The sequence below is a fragment of the Myxocyprinus asiaticus genome, chromosome 11 (assembly GCF_019703515.2).
Source record: "Myxocyprinus asiaticus isolate MX2 ecotype Aquarium Trade chromosome 11, UBuf_Myxa_2, whole genome shotgun sequence".
In the NCBI taxonomy this organism is placed as follows: Eukaryota; Metazoa; Chordata; class Actinopteri; order Cypriniformes; family Catostomidae; genus Myxocyprinus; species Myxocyprinus asiaticus.
In genome coordinates, this window is record NC_059354.1 from 43463340 (window position 1) to 43481889 (window position 18550).

An 18550-nucleotide genomic window follows, 5' to 3' on the forward strand; every position below is an offset into this window, starting at 1 on the left:
ACTGGGTAGAAAATGTCACTTGACTGCCCAAGGACAGTTTATTCTGGTTCTATGTCTCAGGAGGAACAACGCAGTGGGTTTCAAGGACGTAAACCAATGTGCAAAAGGAACACCTGGTATAGCGTTATGCTGAAACAGACTCCAAACAAGGGACTGCGTTTGTTGTTTCTCATTAAAAGGAATGAAATTTAATGGTAAGCGTCCCACAGTTCATTAATCAAATGACTGAAATCAGGATGACATATCAAATCAGGCCAGAATATATACAGTACCAGTCAAAAATCTTCGCATTACTCACCATTATTACTATTTTCCACATTTAGAACAATAGTATAGTCTTCAAAACTATGAATTAACACAAATGAAAGTATGTGAATTATGTTAAACAAAAATCAATACTCTTCTCTTTTAGATTCTGCAAAGTAGCCACTCTTTACATGGACTCACGGGATGCTTTTTACACAATATTGAGTTCCCATGTATCCAGGGCACTTGTTGGATGATTTTCATTCACTATTCGGTCCAAATATAGTATATTTGTCTACCAAACTAATTTCAAGCATTTGCGACTGCAACATGAGCTTTACATTATATGTTAATGTAACCGAGATGTCTATAAAAGCATACAATTTAATTGGCCACACAAAACCCCAGCCAAAATGTCAGATTCTCAGTTTCAGATGTCTAGTTCCTATAATAACTTATTTATCAAACAGCGATGTTAAGGAAACCAGAGCAGCTCACGTGTTTGCTCATGTGTGCAGAGAGACTGGGGAGTTTGAGCTGGGAGAGGACAGACAGGAGCTGTTGCCGTGCAGGCTCAGGTGTGTGTTGTGTGTGTGTGATGACGCAGAGGGCTGTGGTGGGTCTGGACATGAGCCAGGTTTTGGCAGCTCTGACTTATCCAAGTATGCCCCACCGCCAGCAAACTGGCAAACATTAGCACTTCCTTGCATTGAGGTAATCATCATCTATTTATAGCTTAATTTACTTGCTTATAGACTTCAACCACTATAAGCTCAAAATATTCTCATCAAATTGCTCGATGTCTACATTTTGTGTAAACAGAACGTAAAAAAAAAAAAAAGATTTGATTTTCTTGGCAGAAATACCAGTGTTCGCACGGCAGCAAAAGAACAGTGTTGAGGTTTTTGGCATTGGTTTGGTGTGTAAATGAAATGCTGCTTCCGTTTTGTTATTGTCATTACTTTTGTTCTTCCATGTAACATAAAAGGACATCCACTCACCACCAGAATGTTAGGGACTGACAGTCTCAGTCACCATTCACTTTCATAGCATCTGTTATCCATACAATGAAAGTAAATGGTGACTGAAGCTGTTAGTCCCTAATATTGCGCCTAACATTAATTTTGTGTTCCCGGGAAAAAAAGCACTAAAAGCCTTGCAAGCACTATAAAAAGCATGCCAACTAAATCCATGGCACTTATAACTGGCTCAAAGTCATCACAGATTTATCTGGAAGTGATAGTGGGTTGTAGTGATGTCACACTAAGCCAAGCTGACATATGTTTGCATGCATGTGGAGTGCGACAAGATACATCACCTCTCCCGACCTACACATGAGTTTGTGCAGAAGGCCGGCGCGATAAGATAAAGGGATCTGTAAGATGCTACCCCTGTTATACAATTTCCCTCAGGCCTACCTGCACAATGTTTCCATCTTGTCCACCTCAATGGCTCTTTTCTGAAATGGCCAAAAGAAGCCAAGGTGGTGGAAGGGAGTGTGTGTCACAATCCCATCTTGTTTGATTCTGTACTTCTTTGTGGAAGTAAGGAATAGTTAACCCGAAAATGAACATTCTCTCATCATTTACTCACCCTTATGCCATCCCAGATGTGTTCAACTTCCTTTCTTTTGCTGAACACAAACGAAGATTTTTTAGAAGAATTTCTCAGCTCTATTGGTCCATACAATGAAAGGGAATGGGTGCCAAAATTTTGAAGCTCCAAAATCCACATAAGGGCAACATAAAAGTACTCCAGACGACTGAGTGGTTAAATCTGTAAAAAAACAGTGTGGGTGAGAAACAGATCAATATTTAAGTCCTTTTATACTTTCAATCTCTACTTTCACATTCTTCTTTTGTTTTTGGTGATTCGCAATCTTCATCCATGTCACTACCTACTGGGCAGGGAGGAGAATTTATAGTAAAAAAGGACAAATATTGATCTGTTTCTCATCCACACCTATCATATCACTTCTGAAGACATGGATTTAACCACTGGAGTCGTATGGATAACTTTTATGCTGCCTTGATTTGCATTTTGGCACCCATTCCCTTCCATTGTGAGGACCTACAGAGCTGAAATATTTTTAAAATCTTAATTTGTGTTCTGCGGAAGAAAGTCATACACATCTGGGACACCGGGAGTGTGAGTAAATCATGAGAATTTTCATTTTTGGGTGAACTATCCCTTTAAAAAAAAAAAAAAAAAAGCCAAAACATCATTATGACCGTGGTACATTTTGTTGAAATTACATATATGCTCCAGGGACAACATATACAGAATTTTCTGTACTTTAATCTAGATTTTCTAATCTAGACAAGAGAGCCCTTACTTGGAATAAGCAGGGAGAGTGGTCTCAAGGGATCGAATCCAGACAACAAAATCTCAAAAAATTTTAAACATGCTGATTAACACACTGAAAGAGGTATACCTAAAAAACAAAACTGCAAATATTCATAAGCATTTTGACAAAATTATTATAATATATATATATATATATATATATATATGCAACTCCGATGGATCAATGATTTTAATGAATATTTTAAATGCTAATTGTTTTTTGTTTTTCAAATCTACCAATAAATGCCACCATCTGGTGGGTGTATATTATATAGGCAATATGGTATTACTTATATTATTATAACACTATTTATAGCCTATAATGCTATTACGTGTTTATGGTTGAAGAATAATTATTTATCAGTTACCATTGTGGAAAAAACCATAATTAAACAGTTTTAATATCAGTTATAAAAAATAAAATAAAAAAATCAATATCGGTTGATCACTTGACTCATATTCCATTTTCACAACTTAAGTTTAAATCAGAGACACTTAAAACATTGCTTTAATGCTCTAAGACTTGCAAGTCTCAAGCCAAAATGGGATTGCAAATTTAGTCTAATCACAGTCATTATGAAACTTAATGGCCAAGAAAAATAAAGTGCATAAAAATTGTCGCAATACTCTCGATGTTGTTCAATTTCATAATGCTAGCAAAATAATTGCAGATATATTGTGAATGACCAATATATCGCCCTGCCCTTGTTCAGAGCATGTGCCACAAATACAATATTTGCAGGTTTGTGACGCACAGTTCAGGTGATGAACAAGGACTTTCTACTCCATCAAACTGACAAGAACCACCAGAACACAGAATCACAGCTTGATCCGTAAAACAGCAGGGTAACAATCAAAAGCAGGCCATTTCAAGAGAAAGGTATTTATTCAGTTAAAATTGCAGGGAACACCCAGTTGCCATAAGCCAAAACAGCCATTTTATCCCTCTGTGAAATTGCAAAACAAGGATATTAAGATGACAAATGCTCCCCCAGTGACCACAAAGGCACAAATTACCTCAAAGACTGAAAACAAATATTTAGAAGAAGTTAAAAGCTCTTGATAAACAGCTTTGTACAGGGACAAGGAAACCAGGACAGATCTGCAGGATTTAAGAGAAAGCAGCCGCGTTTATTTACGTACCGTTTGGCTCTCGGGGAAATCCATTTTTATCAACTTGTGGGCGCATTCTTCGAAGTCCAAGCTGTGAAAATAAAACACAAAAACGTGACTTTTTACATATTATCTGCTAATGGTAAAAGAGAGCAATTTCCACCGCAATATAATTTTCTACTGGAACTATAGTGCATTAAGTCTTCTCTACTCTAGGGCATGGCAGTATGACGGTATAAATCATTCAACAGAAATATGTGTCAACCATTGATTTCGCCATAATGCTTACACAGCGGTATATGCAAACTTAATTTGTTATGAATAATCTTATATTTTGGTTTGCGTCAATCAAGTTTCAAAAGTACATTTCATGTGTACAATAGGCTATTTAATTCAATTGATCATCAAAAAAAGTAAATAGTAATCAATGTTATGTTTACATGATATTTAGTGTTGAATATGCAGCAAAAATAACCATATCCTGAAATATATCATTATCAAGATATAAAATAATCCATACTGTGATATAAGGCCATACCGCCCACCACTAGTAAAGTGAGAACCCATAATATACGTTTTAATATTTCATATGCATGTCAAAATGCACCACATTATAAATTAAATGTAATGCATATAAAACATTAACTAGACTGCATTAAAATTAAGTGGAACATCTATCAAAGCATCAGAGGGCATCATCTGTTGAACACCATGATAGGAATATTAATACTATCCCAAAACCCAAAGAGGAAACAAAACTTGTTCTAGATGAATTACAAAATATGTCTGATCCAATGAGCAATGACAGAGATATGAAAACTGGAAAACATGACCTAACAATAAAGACAATAAATATAAATCTTCCCATTGTATTTTCTTCAATGGTAGCATGCAAACACTGCCTCAACGAACCAATGATTCTTATGAGCTGATTACATTTAATGAATGAATGGCACTGCTTCCTTTTTTAGTGTCTGATTTATTTGGCCATTTCAGACACTCAAGCTTTAAGTTTAAAGACAAATGTCTATCCACACACTTTGTAAACCAAACTAAGGCAGCTTCACATCTCTTTCAGACATTTCTGCCAACATTCTGCATCCATCGGTTAGTTTCACAAACTGCTGACAAACAGAGTCATGTGCCCGTTGCCACTACCTCCCTACTCTGCCCTGCACACATATCACACTCCGCTAAATGCTTTGGTTGGACTTTATGGGCTGGCAGTATGGTTGTCTGGCCAGTCTGAACAAACTGGTATTAAGAGTCTCTGCATCCATTTTATTTCTGTTCTAAATGAAGTTTACTCTGCTCAACTTAAATGTTGCAATGCTGTGACATGACCACTCCAAAGTGCAAGGGCAGCCAAAAGGAGAGGGAGGTGGAGACTAGGCTTGACGCTAGAGGTCCTATGGTGCACAGTTAGCCCTCAGGACAATTTCATATAATGTCACTCAACCCAGTACCCGCACAGTGCACTGTACACCACTGAATCAACACAATTTTATGTTTAGTGCAAACAGTGGTCCACCAGTTTGGACTGTTTAATGACCAATGCCGATACAGATATCAAGACAGCAGGGTGGCCGATGGTCAATATAAGGCTAATAAGTACAATTAAGCGTGCAAGTTTGCTTTCCCCTTGCAGAATCTGCAAGATGTTCATTTTAGAAAAATGAGATCATAAAAAAATGGCATTTTATTCTTTTATTTAGCACTTCCCTGATGAAGCTAATTGACAGAACAAAAAGATGAAATAATAACTGAAGTTACACAAATGATCCTTTTTAAAGTTTATACCCCTTTGGTTATTAATGTAGTGTTTAGCTTATTTTAAGTTTAATAATTGTTTGTGTGATAGTTGTGCATGTACATGAGGGATAGTTCACCCCCAAAAAATGAAAATTCTTTTATCATTTACTCGCACTCATGCCAGATGTGTATGACTTTTTCTTCTGCTGAACAAAAAGATTTTTAGAAGAGTATTTCATCTCTGTAGGGTTTATACAATGCAAGTGAATGAGTACCAAAAATGTGAAGCTCCAAAATGCACATCAAGGCACCATAAAAGTAATCTATAAGACTCCAGTGTCTAAATCCATATCTTCAGAAGTGATATGATAGGTGTGGGTGAGAAACACATCAATATTTGTCTTTTTTTTCTTCCCATTTTTCTCCCAATTTGGAAAGCCCAATTCCCAATGTGTTTTTTTTTTTTTTTTTTTTTTTTTTGAAGTCCTCGTGGTCGCGTAGTGATTCGCCTCAGTCTGGGTGGCAGAGGACGAATCCCAGGTGCCTCCGCGTCTGAGACCGCCAACCCACGCATCTTATTACGTGGCTTGTTGAGCGCTTCACGCCATCCACCGTGGCATCCACGCTCAACTCACCACGCGCCCCACCGAGAACAAACCACATTATAGCAACCACGAGGAGGTTACCTCATGTGACTCTACCCTCCCTAGCAACCGGGCCAATTTGGTTGCTTAGGAGACCTGGCTGGAGTCACTCGGCATGCCCTGGGATTCAAACTAGCAAACTCCAGGTGTGGTAGCCAGCGTATTTTACCACTGAGATACACAGACCCTATTTATGTAATTTTTTACTTTAAATTCTCCTCCCTGCCCAGTAGGTGGCAACATGGACAAAGATTGCCAATCACCAAAAAGTAGAATGTTAATGTGAAAGTGGAGATTGATAGTAAATCACGACTTAAATACTGATCCATTTCTCACCCATACTGTTCATATCATTTCTTAATATATGATTTAACCACTGGAGTCATATGGATTATTTTTATCCTATATATTTAGTACTGCCCTTCAGAAGCTACAGTACATATTAGATATTTACATACATCCAACAAAACAACTGAATATATGTGAATATCTATTGTCAAATAACTTCATTAGGGCAGTACTAAATATATAAAAACAAAACGCTATTTTTATGCTCTTTTTTTTTATGATAAAAATCTTGTGGATTCTACAAGGGGTATGCAAACATATGCACTTGGCTGTATTATACAATTTAATCATAGCAAATAATACAAGTAACAGAAGTACACAATATTGCAGAATTTAAAAAACAAAAAATGCTCCAGGCTCTAGCTATGAAAGCATCTGTGGCATAATGTTGTTTATACATAAAACAATTTGGACTCATTCCTTAGTTTTCTAAAAATAGCAACAAAAAAAACAACACAATTATGTTAATACAGTTATGATGGAAGTATAACGGGCCGGCAATCTGGATGTAAAGCTTTAGAAATGTACAGCTTTAAGCACTTAAAAGAATGCTTCCCTAAAAATGTATATTGCAAATGTGGAATGACCACTTCTGTTCTGAATTTTCCAATGCAGATATGACACTTCAGGACAAACTGGATATGTTACAGAGATGAAAGATACTGGCCAATAAATTCACCAGTTCAAAAAAAAATTCAGAGACACGATGCACAATGCAAGGATGTTGCAAAAAAAAAAATAAAAAAAAAATAAAAAAGATAAAACAGAACCTATATATACAGCATATATGTGTGTGTGTGTGTGTGTGTGTGTGTGTGTGTGTGTGTGTGTGTGTAAAAGTAAAAATTCAGCAATGGGAATCATAGGGTTTGTGCCACAAACTAGTGCATTCGGTCTTGAGAGAAAAAAATCTGGGCTAATCTAATTTCCTATTGGGTCATGATATTTTCCTGCCCATACACTAGCCTCACCTCAGGGAGAGGGCTTTAGTGGGGCAAATCAGTTTCATCCCGCTTCAAAAGTAAATTTGTAGAAAGGGAGAGCGAGACCTTTGTAGTTCATCTCTCTTTACATTGCCCTCTTTCTGCACTCAGGGGCCGTTACAGAGAGACAACTACACTGAGATCCCCTTACAGAATTTCAGAAGAGTGCTGCGGCAGTTTTGTTTTGCGAGATGAATCCAGGTGCCAGCAGGCAAGTAAACACTTTAAGGATAGTACACAAAAATAAAATTTCTGTCATCATTTACCGGTACTGACCCTTATGCCATTCCAGATAACATGAGGGTGAGTAAATGATAGTTATTAACATAATTATCTTTATGTCTATCCCTTTATGTCGGTAAATCAGAGTTGGTGAAATATTTTAAGGCATGTTACACATGCAGTGAATCTGTGAATGAATGCAGCATGTGAGATGTGGTACAGTACAGCTGTGATCGCATATATAGTGCATGCGCTTAAAGAAAATCAGGTTAAATGAAACTAGTGTGCACGCAATGCTTCGTATCAACCGCTCTAAGCTGAGCTCTTGATTAGAAAACGCCTCTGTTGCATCTTTAACGTGTGAGTGCTTGGCAGCCCTGAGGTGGTGAAAGGTTTTGCACTTTCAACTATTCTCTGAGATACAAGCCTTTTAAAAAGCTTTAGGTCAATAGAAGTGGAAAGGAGAAGCACAAACAGAGTGCTCCAAGGCTGCCTGCTAGTCAAGCACTGCAAACATACACACAACTGAGGCATGGCGTGTGCAGGGACCTGGTGGCACACAGGGATGGCTGAAATGAAAATTCACAATATATATCATGATGATTTTGCTGACGATATAAAATTAAGCAACATTGTGAATATCAGAGCGCATTTACATGCACACCAATACACTGAAAACAAAAAAATCTGTATTTTATAAAAAAAAATGCTTTTACATGAGATTTAAAGTCATTGGATAATTCTCTGCTTTTAATGTCGCTAAAGGTGCATGCAACTCTTAACCTGGGTAATGGGCAACAATCTAGCTTTTGCTTAACCCCTTTATGATAAAGGATAGCCATTTAATGTGTTTACATGACCACATACTTGTCAGCTTTTTTAGTATCATCAGTGTAAGATTGTGCATGTAAGTGTGCTCAATAATTTAAATGCGCTTTTTTGGTCATTGAGTATCTTAAAATCACAACAGATTAGTTTTGTGATCCTTCCTTCCATATTTAAACAGCGTCTCTAATTTAAACTTCAGAAGCAAAAAGGTAAATCCTGCTGTTTATTACTGTGTTGTTATATATGTAGATAAAAAATAAAATCATTAAAGCTCAGTTTTCCTTGTGTTCAATTATTGTAAAACAGTACGGAAATCATGCCTAAATTTATACAGAATTTTACTTCTTACATTAAACATTCTGAATGTACTTCTCAAACAGTGGCTAAGAGATTACTTTTTTAGCTACATCACACAGCACCAGTGTCTGTTTCTCTCCAATGAAGAGATGGTCCTTGTGATTCCAACAGAGAAAGAGTCTTGTTGCATTTCTCTCCCCAGCTCTTGGCAATTAGCTCTGTAATTGTTGTTTAAACTGTTCTAAAAAACCCTCTTGATGTCAAAGGATATTTAATTTTGGAATCTTTCACCACAGCAATTTCTGATCCGTGAAACCACCACACACACTGGCTGCTCCTTGGTGGCAAAATTAAATTAAAAACTAATATGAAATCATATGAATTCAATCTGTGCACTACGGCCCGAGGGGCTTCGGGGGTTTTTGTCCTGAAAACAAACAGGCCAAAAAAATAAAACAAAAATCATGGTTCTAATCAAACCATGAAGACTCGTAAGGCAGCTGTCTCCTCCCTGCACAGGGGATTTCAATGTAGGCTGTTTTTAAATTCCAGCCTAAGCAAGCCTTTGCACAGACTATTTCTGGTGGCTTTTAGGGCTGCTCCCATTCTGCTGACGGAAGCACAGAAGACGGCATAGCACCCTTGGATCACGACACACACTCACCTTGACTGGATGGCGAGGTAAATCGTTCGGCGGAATGCGACCAGGTTCACCTCTGTCTGGTCGAATATGGTGACTTTCTCTTGTTCTAAATAAAAGGGAAGACAGACAGTACAATATAACAGCAAAGACAGACAAAAAGATAATGAAGCATCACTGGCTGGCTTAATGGAATATTTATCCCAAAAAAGAAATCTGTCATCATTTACACCCTTATGTTGTTTCAAACCTGAAGAACTTTCTATGTTCCATGAAACACAAATGGTGAATTTTGAAGAACACCCTCGCCATTCTTTCCCATATAAGGCAAGTGATGGCAACTGGGGCTGTCAAGATCCCAAATGAAAAAAAAAAAAAAAAAAAAAAAACACCATAAAAGCGGTCCATACAAGTTCTCTATATTCCAAGTCTTTTGAAGCCATACCACAGCTACGACAGTTTTCAGTGAATAATGTCCTAAATTTCAGTCAACTCCTCAAATAATGGTATTGAAAACGTTAAAAAAATAAAAATAAAAATAAATACTTTAGTGGTGCTTTTTTTTTTTTTTTTTGGAGCTTGACAGCCCTAGTCCCTTTATACAAACATTTTATAGAAAAGAGTGGACAGGATATTCTTTAAAATCACCTTTGTGCTTACCAGAAGAAAGTACGTCATGAGAGTTTGGAATGACATGAGGATGAGTAAATGATTACCGAATTCTTATTTTTGTGTGAACTATCCCTTTAAATTTTTTTTGCCATTTGATATGTCTCCCCCCAGAGGTCACTTGTTCTTTGTGGAGTTATTTTTACACTTCACAGGCTGCTGGGGAAGAAGCTTTTCCTGTTGAGGCAATTAACACAGCTAAGCCCTGTCTGATTACAGGAACGGGACAAAAGCACTGCACAAAGACAGCGAACCACTCACATTGTCTGCCCTCAATGACAGAGACCACTTGAATCTTCACATTACAATCAATGAGACTAATCCAACTAATGTGACACATGGATGCTTTTTCAACTATGGGCACTTTTGGCTCTGTGGTGATAACATTTATTGTACATAATACTGAAACCAGTCACACACTGAACGAGAAGCGTCGCGTTGAGTGTAGAACAAGGCAGAGGTATCACACACAGGACACGTCGAAAGTTGTGAATCTAGTCACCATCCATACAGAAGTTACGAATGCTTTTGTACTTCTTTAAGATTGAACAAGTGAAGTTGATGAGTTTGCAGGTTGTGTATGAAACTGGCGAAACTACGAAAACTGAACAATTAGAAATAGCGATGTTTATTATGCAATTGCTCTGTATGTAGCCTTGAGCAGGTTTCATTCAAGCTGTCAAACCACAAAAAGACATACTTGTAACTGAAAATACATTGTGTAGGCTATATAAAAGATACATATACACAATACATCATCCAGTGATGGCTAGAATAAATAGTCGGTCTTTTGATAATGATTTGGGTTGAATTTAATTCATTTGGATGAGTTGCTCTCCGCGGCACTATTTTGTGCAGCCTCCGGAGTTGTAGCTGTGTACCACTGACAGATGGCAAGCAGTGGTGGTAGTGGTATGTTTACCTTCATAGAAAATAGTTGTTTCTAATTTTAGAATGCACAATCTCGTCCACCAGATGCATCCGGTGTGCGATCCTCTTGAGTGTTGAGAAATAACAGACAAAAAATATTGTGCAACAAGAAGCCCTATTTATATTTGGAAAAATGCTGAAAAGATCGAGAATCGTCAGGTAAATTTCTGATTATCAATGCATGAAAAAGGCACTGATCCAAAGCCTAATGTATTCTGTATTATTTTACCATATTTTGCATAAATTGACAAAATTACATATCGATTTGAAAATAACACATAACAAAAACATCCTGGAGAACTGAACTGAGTTCTCTTTTACATATCATGTGTCTCATATTCATCTTAAGCATGCACTTCACTGACACTGTTAACTACTTTGTAACCAAATCCCTAAAGTTTTGAAAATATAAATGAAAATGCACAGGTCATAATTAGTGTAAATAATTAATCAATATATTAGTAAATATCAAAGGCCCATTTACACCTTGCATTAACATTGCGTTTTCGGTGATCGGATTGCTATCGGATTGCACTTGACCATGTGTTTTCGGTGATCGGATCATGATCGAATAACTGAAACCATATTCGGAGGTGTTTAGGAAAGGATTCTGACCACATTCAAAGAAGGTGTAAATGCAATTTTGTTATCTGGACACAACTACCCAATTAATTAACTATGTGATGAGGTTCCGCTACAGTCATCCTTTGTTAAAGCTGTGTCGTGTGTTCTTGCCTTTTTCCTGTTAATTCAGCCATTGCATGATCGCAATGTGAAGAACACAACAGATACTGCAGTCTTGCAATCTTGTCACCCAAACAATGAACAAAATCCCATGAATTATTCCACTGGAATATCTCGTCTTTCACCTCAAATCCCCACTCGCTCGCGTCTCTCTCCTGTTTTCTAATCACGAGCATCACACGTGAAACCAGGCTTCACTCGCGCAGCGCAGAATGTGCGATGAATATCATTAAATTTGCTTCTGCGACCTGAAATTTGCTTCCGGCAAAACATTTTCAATGAGGGAAAACCCTGACTTTTAAAGTGACAAAGCATTTGAATAATCCATCAATGTTTTTAAAATTTGCTAAATGACAGAGAATTTTTGTTACCACAGCCTCTGATGTAATTTGCAAGTAGCATTTTACATTTTGCGTGGGTAACTTTGATCGGTCCCCTATTCGATCACAGAGGAGACACAATTGACAGCAAAGTGTAAATACCATCTAACTAAAGAATATCCAGATACTATCCAGTGTAAATGGAGCCAAAAGTGAGCTGCATGATTATGACAAAAATCATAATTGTCCATTATTTGATTTTGTTATCCCAATTATTACTTACAATTAATAGAATTACAATTAAATTAATTCCATTTAATTAAAATATTATTTTGTGTGGGGCAAATGCAAGGCATATTTTTATGTGAGTATTCTAGTTGTCTCACCATTACTGATAGGCTTATGGACTCAAATGGACATGTCCGTGATTGGTTACAATGTTTAACCACTGGTGTAAATACACTAAATACACTTTTGATATAATGGGAATAGATCTAAATGGAATTCTGTAATTGACACTTCTCACAATTAGTTAATTGCAGCACCCATATTTGTAATCTCAACTGTTTTTTGATTAATTGTGCAGCATTAATAAAAAATAAAAAAATATGTATTTTAAGACTGAATGTCTGGGACAAGGGTAAAACAAAATATAAAATAAGTGATAAAGGAATGGTAAAAAGTAAAAAAGTAAAAAAAAAAAAAAAAAATGAAATCTGTAAGTTTTAATACACTTCAAACATTGGGACATAAAAGTGCCTGTAGTTAAAGAAACACCCATATTCAGGAACACGGTGGGTGTGATACATCAACATCTAATAAGAATACAGTGGTTGATGATGTGTTTGAGCACTCTCTTTAATTTCTGGGAGAAAATATGCTGTGGAACAGCCTGGAACAGATAGCCTCCTGATGACCATAGTATTTTATGCACTTCCTCCTCAGCTCAGAGACCCAAGGGACCATTTGAGCAGGATTATCCAGGGAACTATTGCAAAGCATTGTGCTCAAAAATTAGCACACAAAGTAACACTGCAACAATGTAACACTAGACCAAGACTCATGAATGACAAGAGGCTTTAGTTAAAAGATAGTGCCACCATGTAGCCGGTCTTAAAAGCCAAGACACAATCACATTGTAATGCTGAATATTAGTACAGTTGTTCCAGTTTTTCTCTAAGGATAAAGCATGTGATACATGCTGCATGTTAAATAAATACCTTCTCCAGCCGCCGCCTCCTCTTCATCATCATCATCTTCATCATCTCCACTGCCATCTGCATCATCACCAGAATCGCTGCTTCCTTCATCCAGAATTTCTAAGGAATGAACAGATCCCAGATCAGTTTTTTTTTATGAGGCAGAATATTGCAAATAAGGCATTATAAATGTACATTTGTCATTATTTGATTCAATGATTTCGTTATTACTTTATAACTATCTTTAAGTTTCAAATGATATGTTTGCAAAGGTCAAATGGCTTGCAAAATGCAAGTTCCATTATCAGTTTTCATTAACGCCTGCAATATAAAAGTCCCTATCAATTCAAATTTCATCCTACTTGGGATTCATTAAAATTTGACTTCAGGAAAAAGTGACAGGCATAACACACACACACACACACACACACGTCTGTGCCATGGTCACCCACTGGTGCCTTAGGTCACCAATGCATTGTCACATTCTCCACTGTTGAACAATTCCATTAGCTTTGCTTCTCAAGCCGTAAATAGTGTAATCATCTCCACATCAGAGAACATGTATCTCCAATAGACCTTTTTCACCATCTGGGTTTTGGAACGCAGAAGAAAAAGATTGCAGGGTAAACTTCAACAGTGGTGAATGGGAGACCACACAAATATTATTTTCACTTATTACGACAGTCAGATGAGAGAAAATGCCAAATGTACTGTCACTCTCTCAGCAGCTGTATAAGAAACCCCCTCACAGCTGTGGTAACTAATTTTTAAAAACTAATTCCAGGGTAATATAACACAAAGCATAATGTTATAAACTTATGCTCAATACTTAAAAAATTGCCAATATAAAAAAAGTTTGCTAGATTTATGCCGCTAAATAAGGTGGAAATGCGTCATCACAGTCCGTGAAAAAGGTCTAATGTCATAATCAAGGGCCACTATTTCAACTTCCTTTACCATATGGTCATCTCCAGTTCCATTGTACAATTTGTGCACAATTAAAATTCAAATAAGCTAGATGGTGCTCTATTTAATAGGAGATAATGAGAAGAACCCAGAAAGTGTACTGTAAACGATTAATAAACTCACCCCGTTTAATTGCTTTGTACTTCTCTTCGTTCTCCAGGAAGTTGGGATCCAACTTGAAGACATCTGCAAAAGCCACATTTTTTATTTAAAGGAGACAGTTCGTTTGCAATTACAAATTTCGCAGCAATCAAGTCAGTGCCAACAAGATGTAATCAGACGAAATCGCCTATAAAGAAGAATTTGCTGTGTATTAGGTATAATACATAGGGAGCTTAATGTGATAATGGCTGTACGTGCTCCCCGAAGGCCCGCTTGTATGGATTTTCAATTAGCGCACTTTGTCTCAGAAGCTTTTGAAAAGATGCTTATCCGTAAACGGCATAAACATCACCATAGACAGTGGCTAAATATGAGACCTGAGAGAGCAAAACCCTCAATTACACACAAACAGAGCAGGGATTGCAGTCTCCGGTTTGAGAGTATGGGGTTATTTTTCTGCCTCTTGGGTGGCTTTAGAGAGAAGGAAGTCATCCATTATGATCGTATCGGGGTAATTAGCTGCTAAACATGAGAAATTGAGGGCTGGCAGGTTAGGTGAGTGAGGTATAGAATCTTACACTCTCAGCACCTTCAGTAGGAATGAAGGCAGATGATGTTTTAAACACAAAGGGTGATTTAAACAGTTATCATATATTGTGTTTTGTCATGACTGACTCACTATTTATTAATCATGTAGTGTAAATGTAATGTTTTAGTATAACTGAATTGCCATGTGTCATTTAAATAAATAACTGAATCAAAGCAAGAACATGCAAATTACCTGCATATGATTCCTTATGCTAGGAGTCAAAACACCAAAAATATGAAAACAACATTTTTCTGAAATCTTGAATCAGTAGTATACAGAAGTGTCAAACCGGTAGTTTACTGAAATGTCAAACTGCCAGTTTACTGAAGTTTCAAACTACCGGTAGTAGTTTACTGAAATGCCAAATCAGCAGTTTACTGAAAACGCAAATCAGTTGTTCATTGAAATCTCAATTAAGCATTTTACTGAAATCTTAAAATCAGCACAATACTGAAATGTTAAATCGGTGATTTACTGAAATCTAAAAAAAAATCGTTAATGGAAATTTCAAATCAGTAGTTTAAATCTAAAATCAGTAGTTTACTAAAATCTTAAATGAGTAGTTTACTAAAATCTCAAATCAGCAGGAAACTGAAATGTAAAATTGGTGGTTTATTAAAATCTCAGTTCAGCAATTTACTGAAATGTCAACTCAGTAGTTTACTGAAATGTCAAAACAGCAGTTTATTGAAGTCTCAGATCAATAGTTTACCAAAATCTAAAATCAGAAGTTCACTAAAATCGTAAATGAGTAGTTTACTAAAATCTTGAATCAGCAGGAAACTGAAACGTCAAATTGTTGATTTACTAAAATATTAGTTCAGTAGTTTACTGAAATGCCAAATCAGAAGTTTACTGAAACTCAAATCAGTGGTTTACTGGAATCTCAAATCAGTCGTTTACTGAATTCGTAACTGAGCCGTTTTCTAAAATCTCGAAACAGCACTTTACTGAAATGTCAAATTGGTGGTTTATTAAAATCTCAGTTCAGCAGTTTACTGAAGTCTTAAATCAGTAGTTTACTGAAATGTCAAATAAGTAGTTTACTGAAATATCAAAAAAGTAGTTTACTGAAATCTTACATTTATGATTCACCCATTCTTAACATGGAGAGACGAGTGTTATCCCCTTAGAAATGTAATGAATGCGTGTGGCTTATCTTACTTAAGATATCCTCTGGATTATAATCGTCTTCTAGAGGAAGCATGTGTGTGAACTGGTCCTCCTCCTCCACCAGGTCAAGTCCTTCAGGGATGATAGGGTGGTCCTTAAACCCATCCTTTCTGATTGCAAACATCACTTCAATCATGTACTGCACACGCTTATCAATCTCTGACTCATGCAAGACGTTCCTCAGGCGCTCAAAGATGGCTAAAAAAAAAAAAAAAAAAAAAAGAGACCACTTTAAGACTGTAACAAACTGAGAAGGCAGACATTGGATGAAGTCATCCATTCGAAAATGATGTTTTCCAATTAGAAAACTGCAGAAACATCCAGAAAATGGTTAGAAATATACCATTTATGCCTCGGGGGGACACCTCTGTCAGCTTAAGACCACACTCTTTTAGAAAGCTGATAGCAACCTCTACACTGTCATCAGTGGGTCTTTCCAACAGCAGGGTTAACATCTCCAAGCACAGGACTTCATGGGCCTAAGAGACAAAGAAACACAATGATACAGTGCAATTAAATCAACCTATACTTCAGTTTAAACACAAAAAAGGGGTTGTTCTCCCAAAACTGAACATTTATTCAACGGAGTACAATAAGATAAGTTAAGCAAAATGGACATACCACATTCTGGTTGATGAGATGAGCCACAAACTTTGATGCTGTGAGACATTGTTGCTGAAAAATAACAAGAAAAATTAAATTAGAGAATAGGTCTCCTTTTAGAAACAGCTAGGCACTTCCCTAAAGGCTTACTTTATCATTCCTCCTGTAACCTTTCCGGAAATTGAGAACTAGCCTCTTGAGGATAAGTTCTCCAATCTGAGGGAACTTGGAGTTGATGATGGCCACCACAGCCGCATACACATGGGTGAAAGTGGGAGAAGCAGCTTGGGCCTGAAGTGTAGACCTGGCCAGAAGACCCCTAAAGAGGCACAAAACCAGGGTCATCAATGTTTTGAGCAAAAACAAAAACTTAGATCAGTAAAACACAACAGCTGTTGTCTTTACCTGCCCCTCACAATATTCTCCTGCAGCAGCTCTTGAATAATGTTGGCAATGTTGGAAACGTTCACTTTGTTGATCAGGCCATTGATGGACTTCTTGAGAGCTTCCCAGCTCATTCTCTGATACTCCAAACTGTTGAATAGAAACATTTATTTGCATTCCCTGGAAATTACTAGTGCTTCAAGGCAGCAAAATAATATTGTTAAAGCTTTAGGTAAGCTTAGTTGTTAGGTTTTGGTAAACAGAATGCTGCATCAAATAGATTTAAGAAAGAAGATTAAGTGTTATTCTGTATGCAAATATGACGATGAACATCGACACTATCACTGTTGGATAAAATTTTAACTTTGAACATTCTGCCAATGTAAATCAATGGAACATTTTCAAAAATGTATCTTCCTTAAAAAGCTTAAAGTTTACAAAACCCCAAAAATATATAGCACACCTAAGGCTGAAATTGTCTACAAAACATAGTTTAAATAGAGTCGTTAGAAAAGCTGTTTGGGCTAAATCAATTGATGAAGTTTAAAACTTAAGGATAGGGGTTTAGAACAAGCCCTAACCAGAATGTTTTGGAAATATCAAAACAGTGCCGTCTTTGCAAACACTATAACGAACAGAATGGGAAAAAAATGACATAGGCCCAATATAGCTCTTTTAAAATCCAAGGTCAGGGAGTTCAGTCCGTTAATACAGCAGTGATGTTGAATTTCTACTTTCTCTTTACCACCCTATAACAGATAATGGACAGTGTACCATTTTAAAGGTCACAGTTTACAGACCTGCAATATCAGGGCAAAACATTCAAAGCCGCCTGTTCCTCAGTGGGTACTTCAGCATGAAATGCTGATGGTAAGGTCTTTAGCATTGCACGGTTTCTTGGAGAAGAGCTATTTTCCCATCCAGTTTTCTGACCTTATTTGCACTTGAAATTAGTCTCTGACGTATTGTCTCTATCACCTCACAGTGTCTAGCCTCAAGCACAGGACAACTGCTATAGATATTGTCCCACCATGAGGGACACCTCTATATTTTTTGGTTGGTGACCTCCATTCCTCAACATGAGGAATTGAATCGACCAATTTATTGAATTCATGTTGATGCCTTTTCCCACCATCTATAAATCACAATCTATTTTTAGCATGGGGTTCAAAGAGGTTTTAAAATCAATATAATTGAAGATGGATGAACCAAGATCTTTGTTACATGATAATCACCTCTTCTACCCTCTCATATGGATTTTGGAAAGTGCAATTATCATGATTAATTTGACACTTTTAATAGCATCCCCCCCCTCACCCTTAGCATTGGCACCTTTTGGTATGTGTGACTTTTAAGGCTTCTATATGTAATTGACATCTGCTACTAGTGGCTAACCTTTTTGTATGTGGGTTGAGTAAAATAGCCCCTGGCAAGTTGCTGAGTACTGAATGA

General features: G+C 36.9%; 1 protein-coding gene across 1 annotated transcript in view; it reads right to left on the reverse strand.

The window, feature by feature from the left end:
* Positions 1–18550, reverse strand: part of LOC127447909 (pre-mRNA-splicing factor CWC22 homolog) — a 59308-nt gene that overhangs the window by 18995 nt on the left and 21763 nt on the right. The window contains exons 7-15 of the mRNA XM_051710095.1: positions 17120–17248; positions 16865–17033; positions 16733–16786; positions 16455–16590; positions 16103–16309; positions 14371–14433; positions 13303–13401; positions 9444–9528; positions 3736–3796 (exon numbers count right to left, since the gene is read on the reverse strand). Coding sequence (XP_051566055.1) covers positions 3736–3796; positions 9444–9528; positions 13303–13401; positions 14371–14433; positions 16103–16309; positions 16455–16590; positions 16733–16786; positions 16865–17033; positions 17120–17248 — 1003 coding nt within the window. The remainder of the gene's footprint in view (positions 1–3735; positions 3797–9443; positions 9529–13302; positions 13402–14370; positions 14434–16102; positions 16310–16454; positions 16591–16732; positions 16787–16864; positions 17034–17119; positions 17249–18550) is intronic.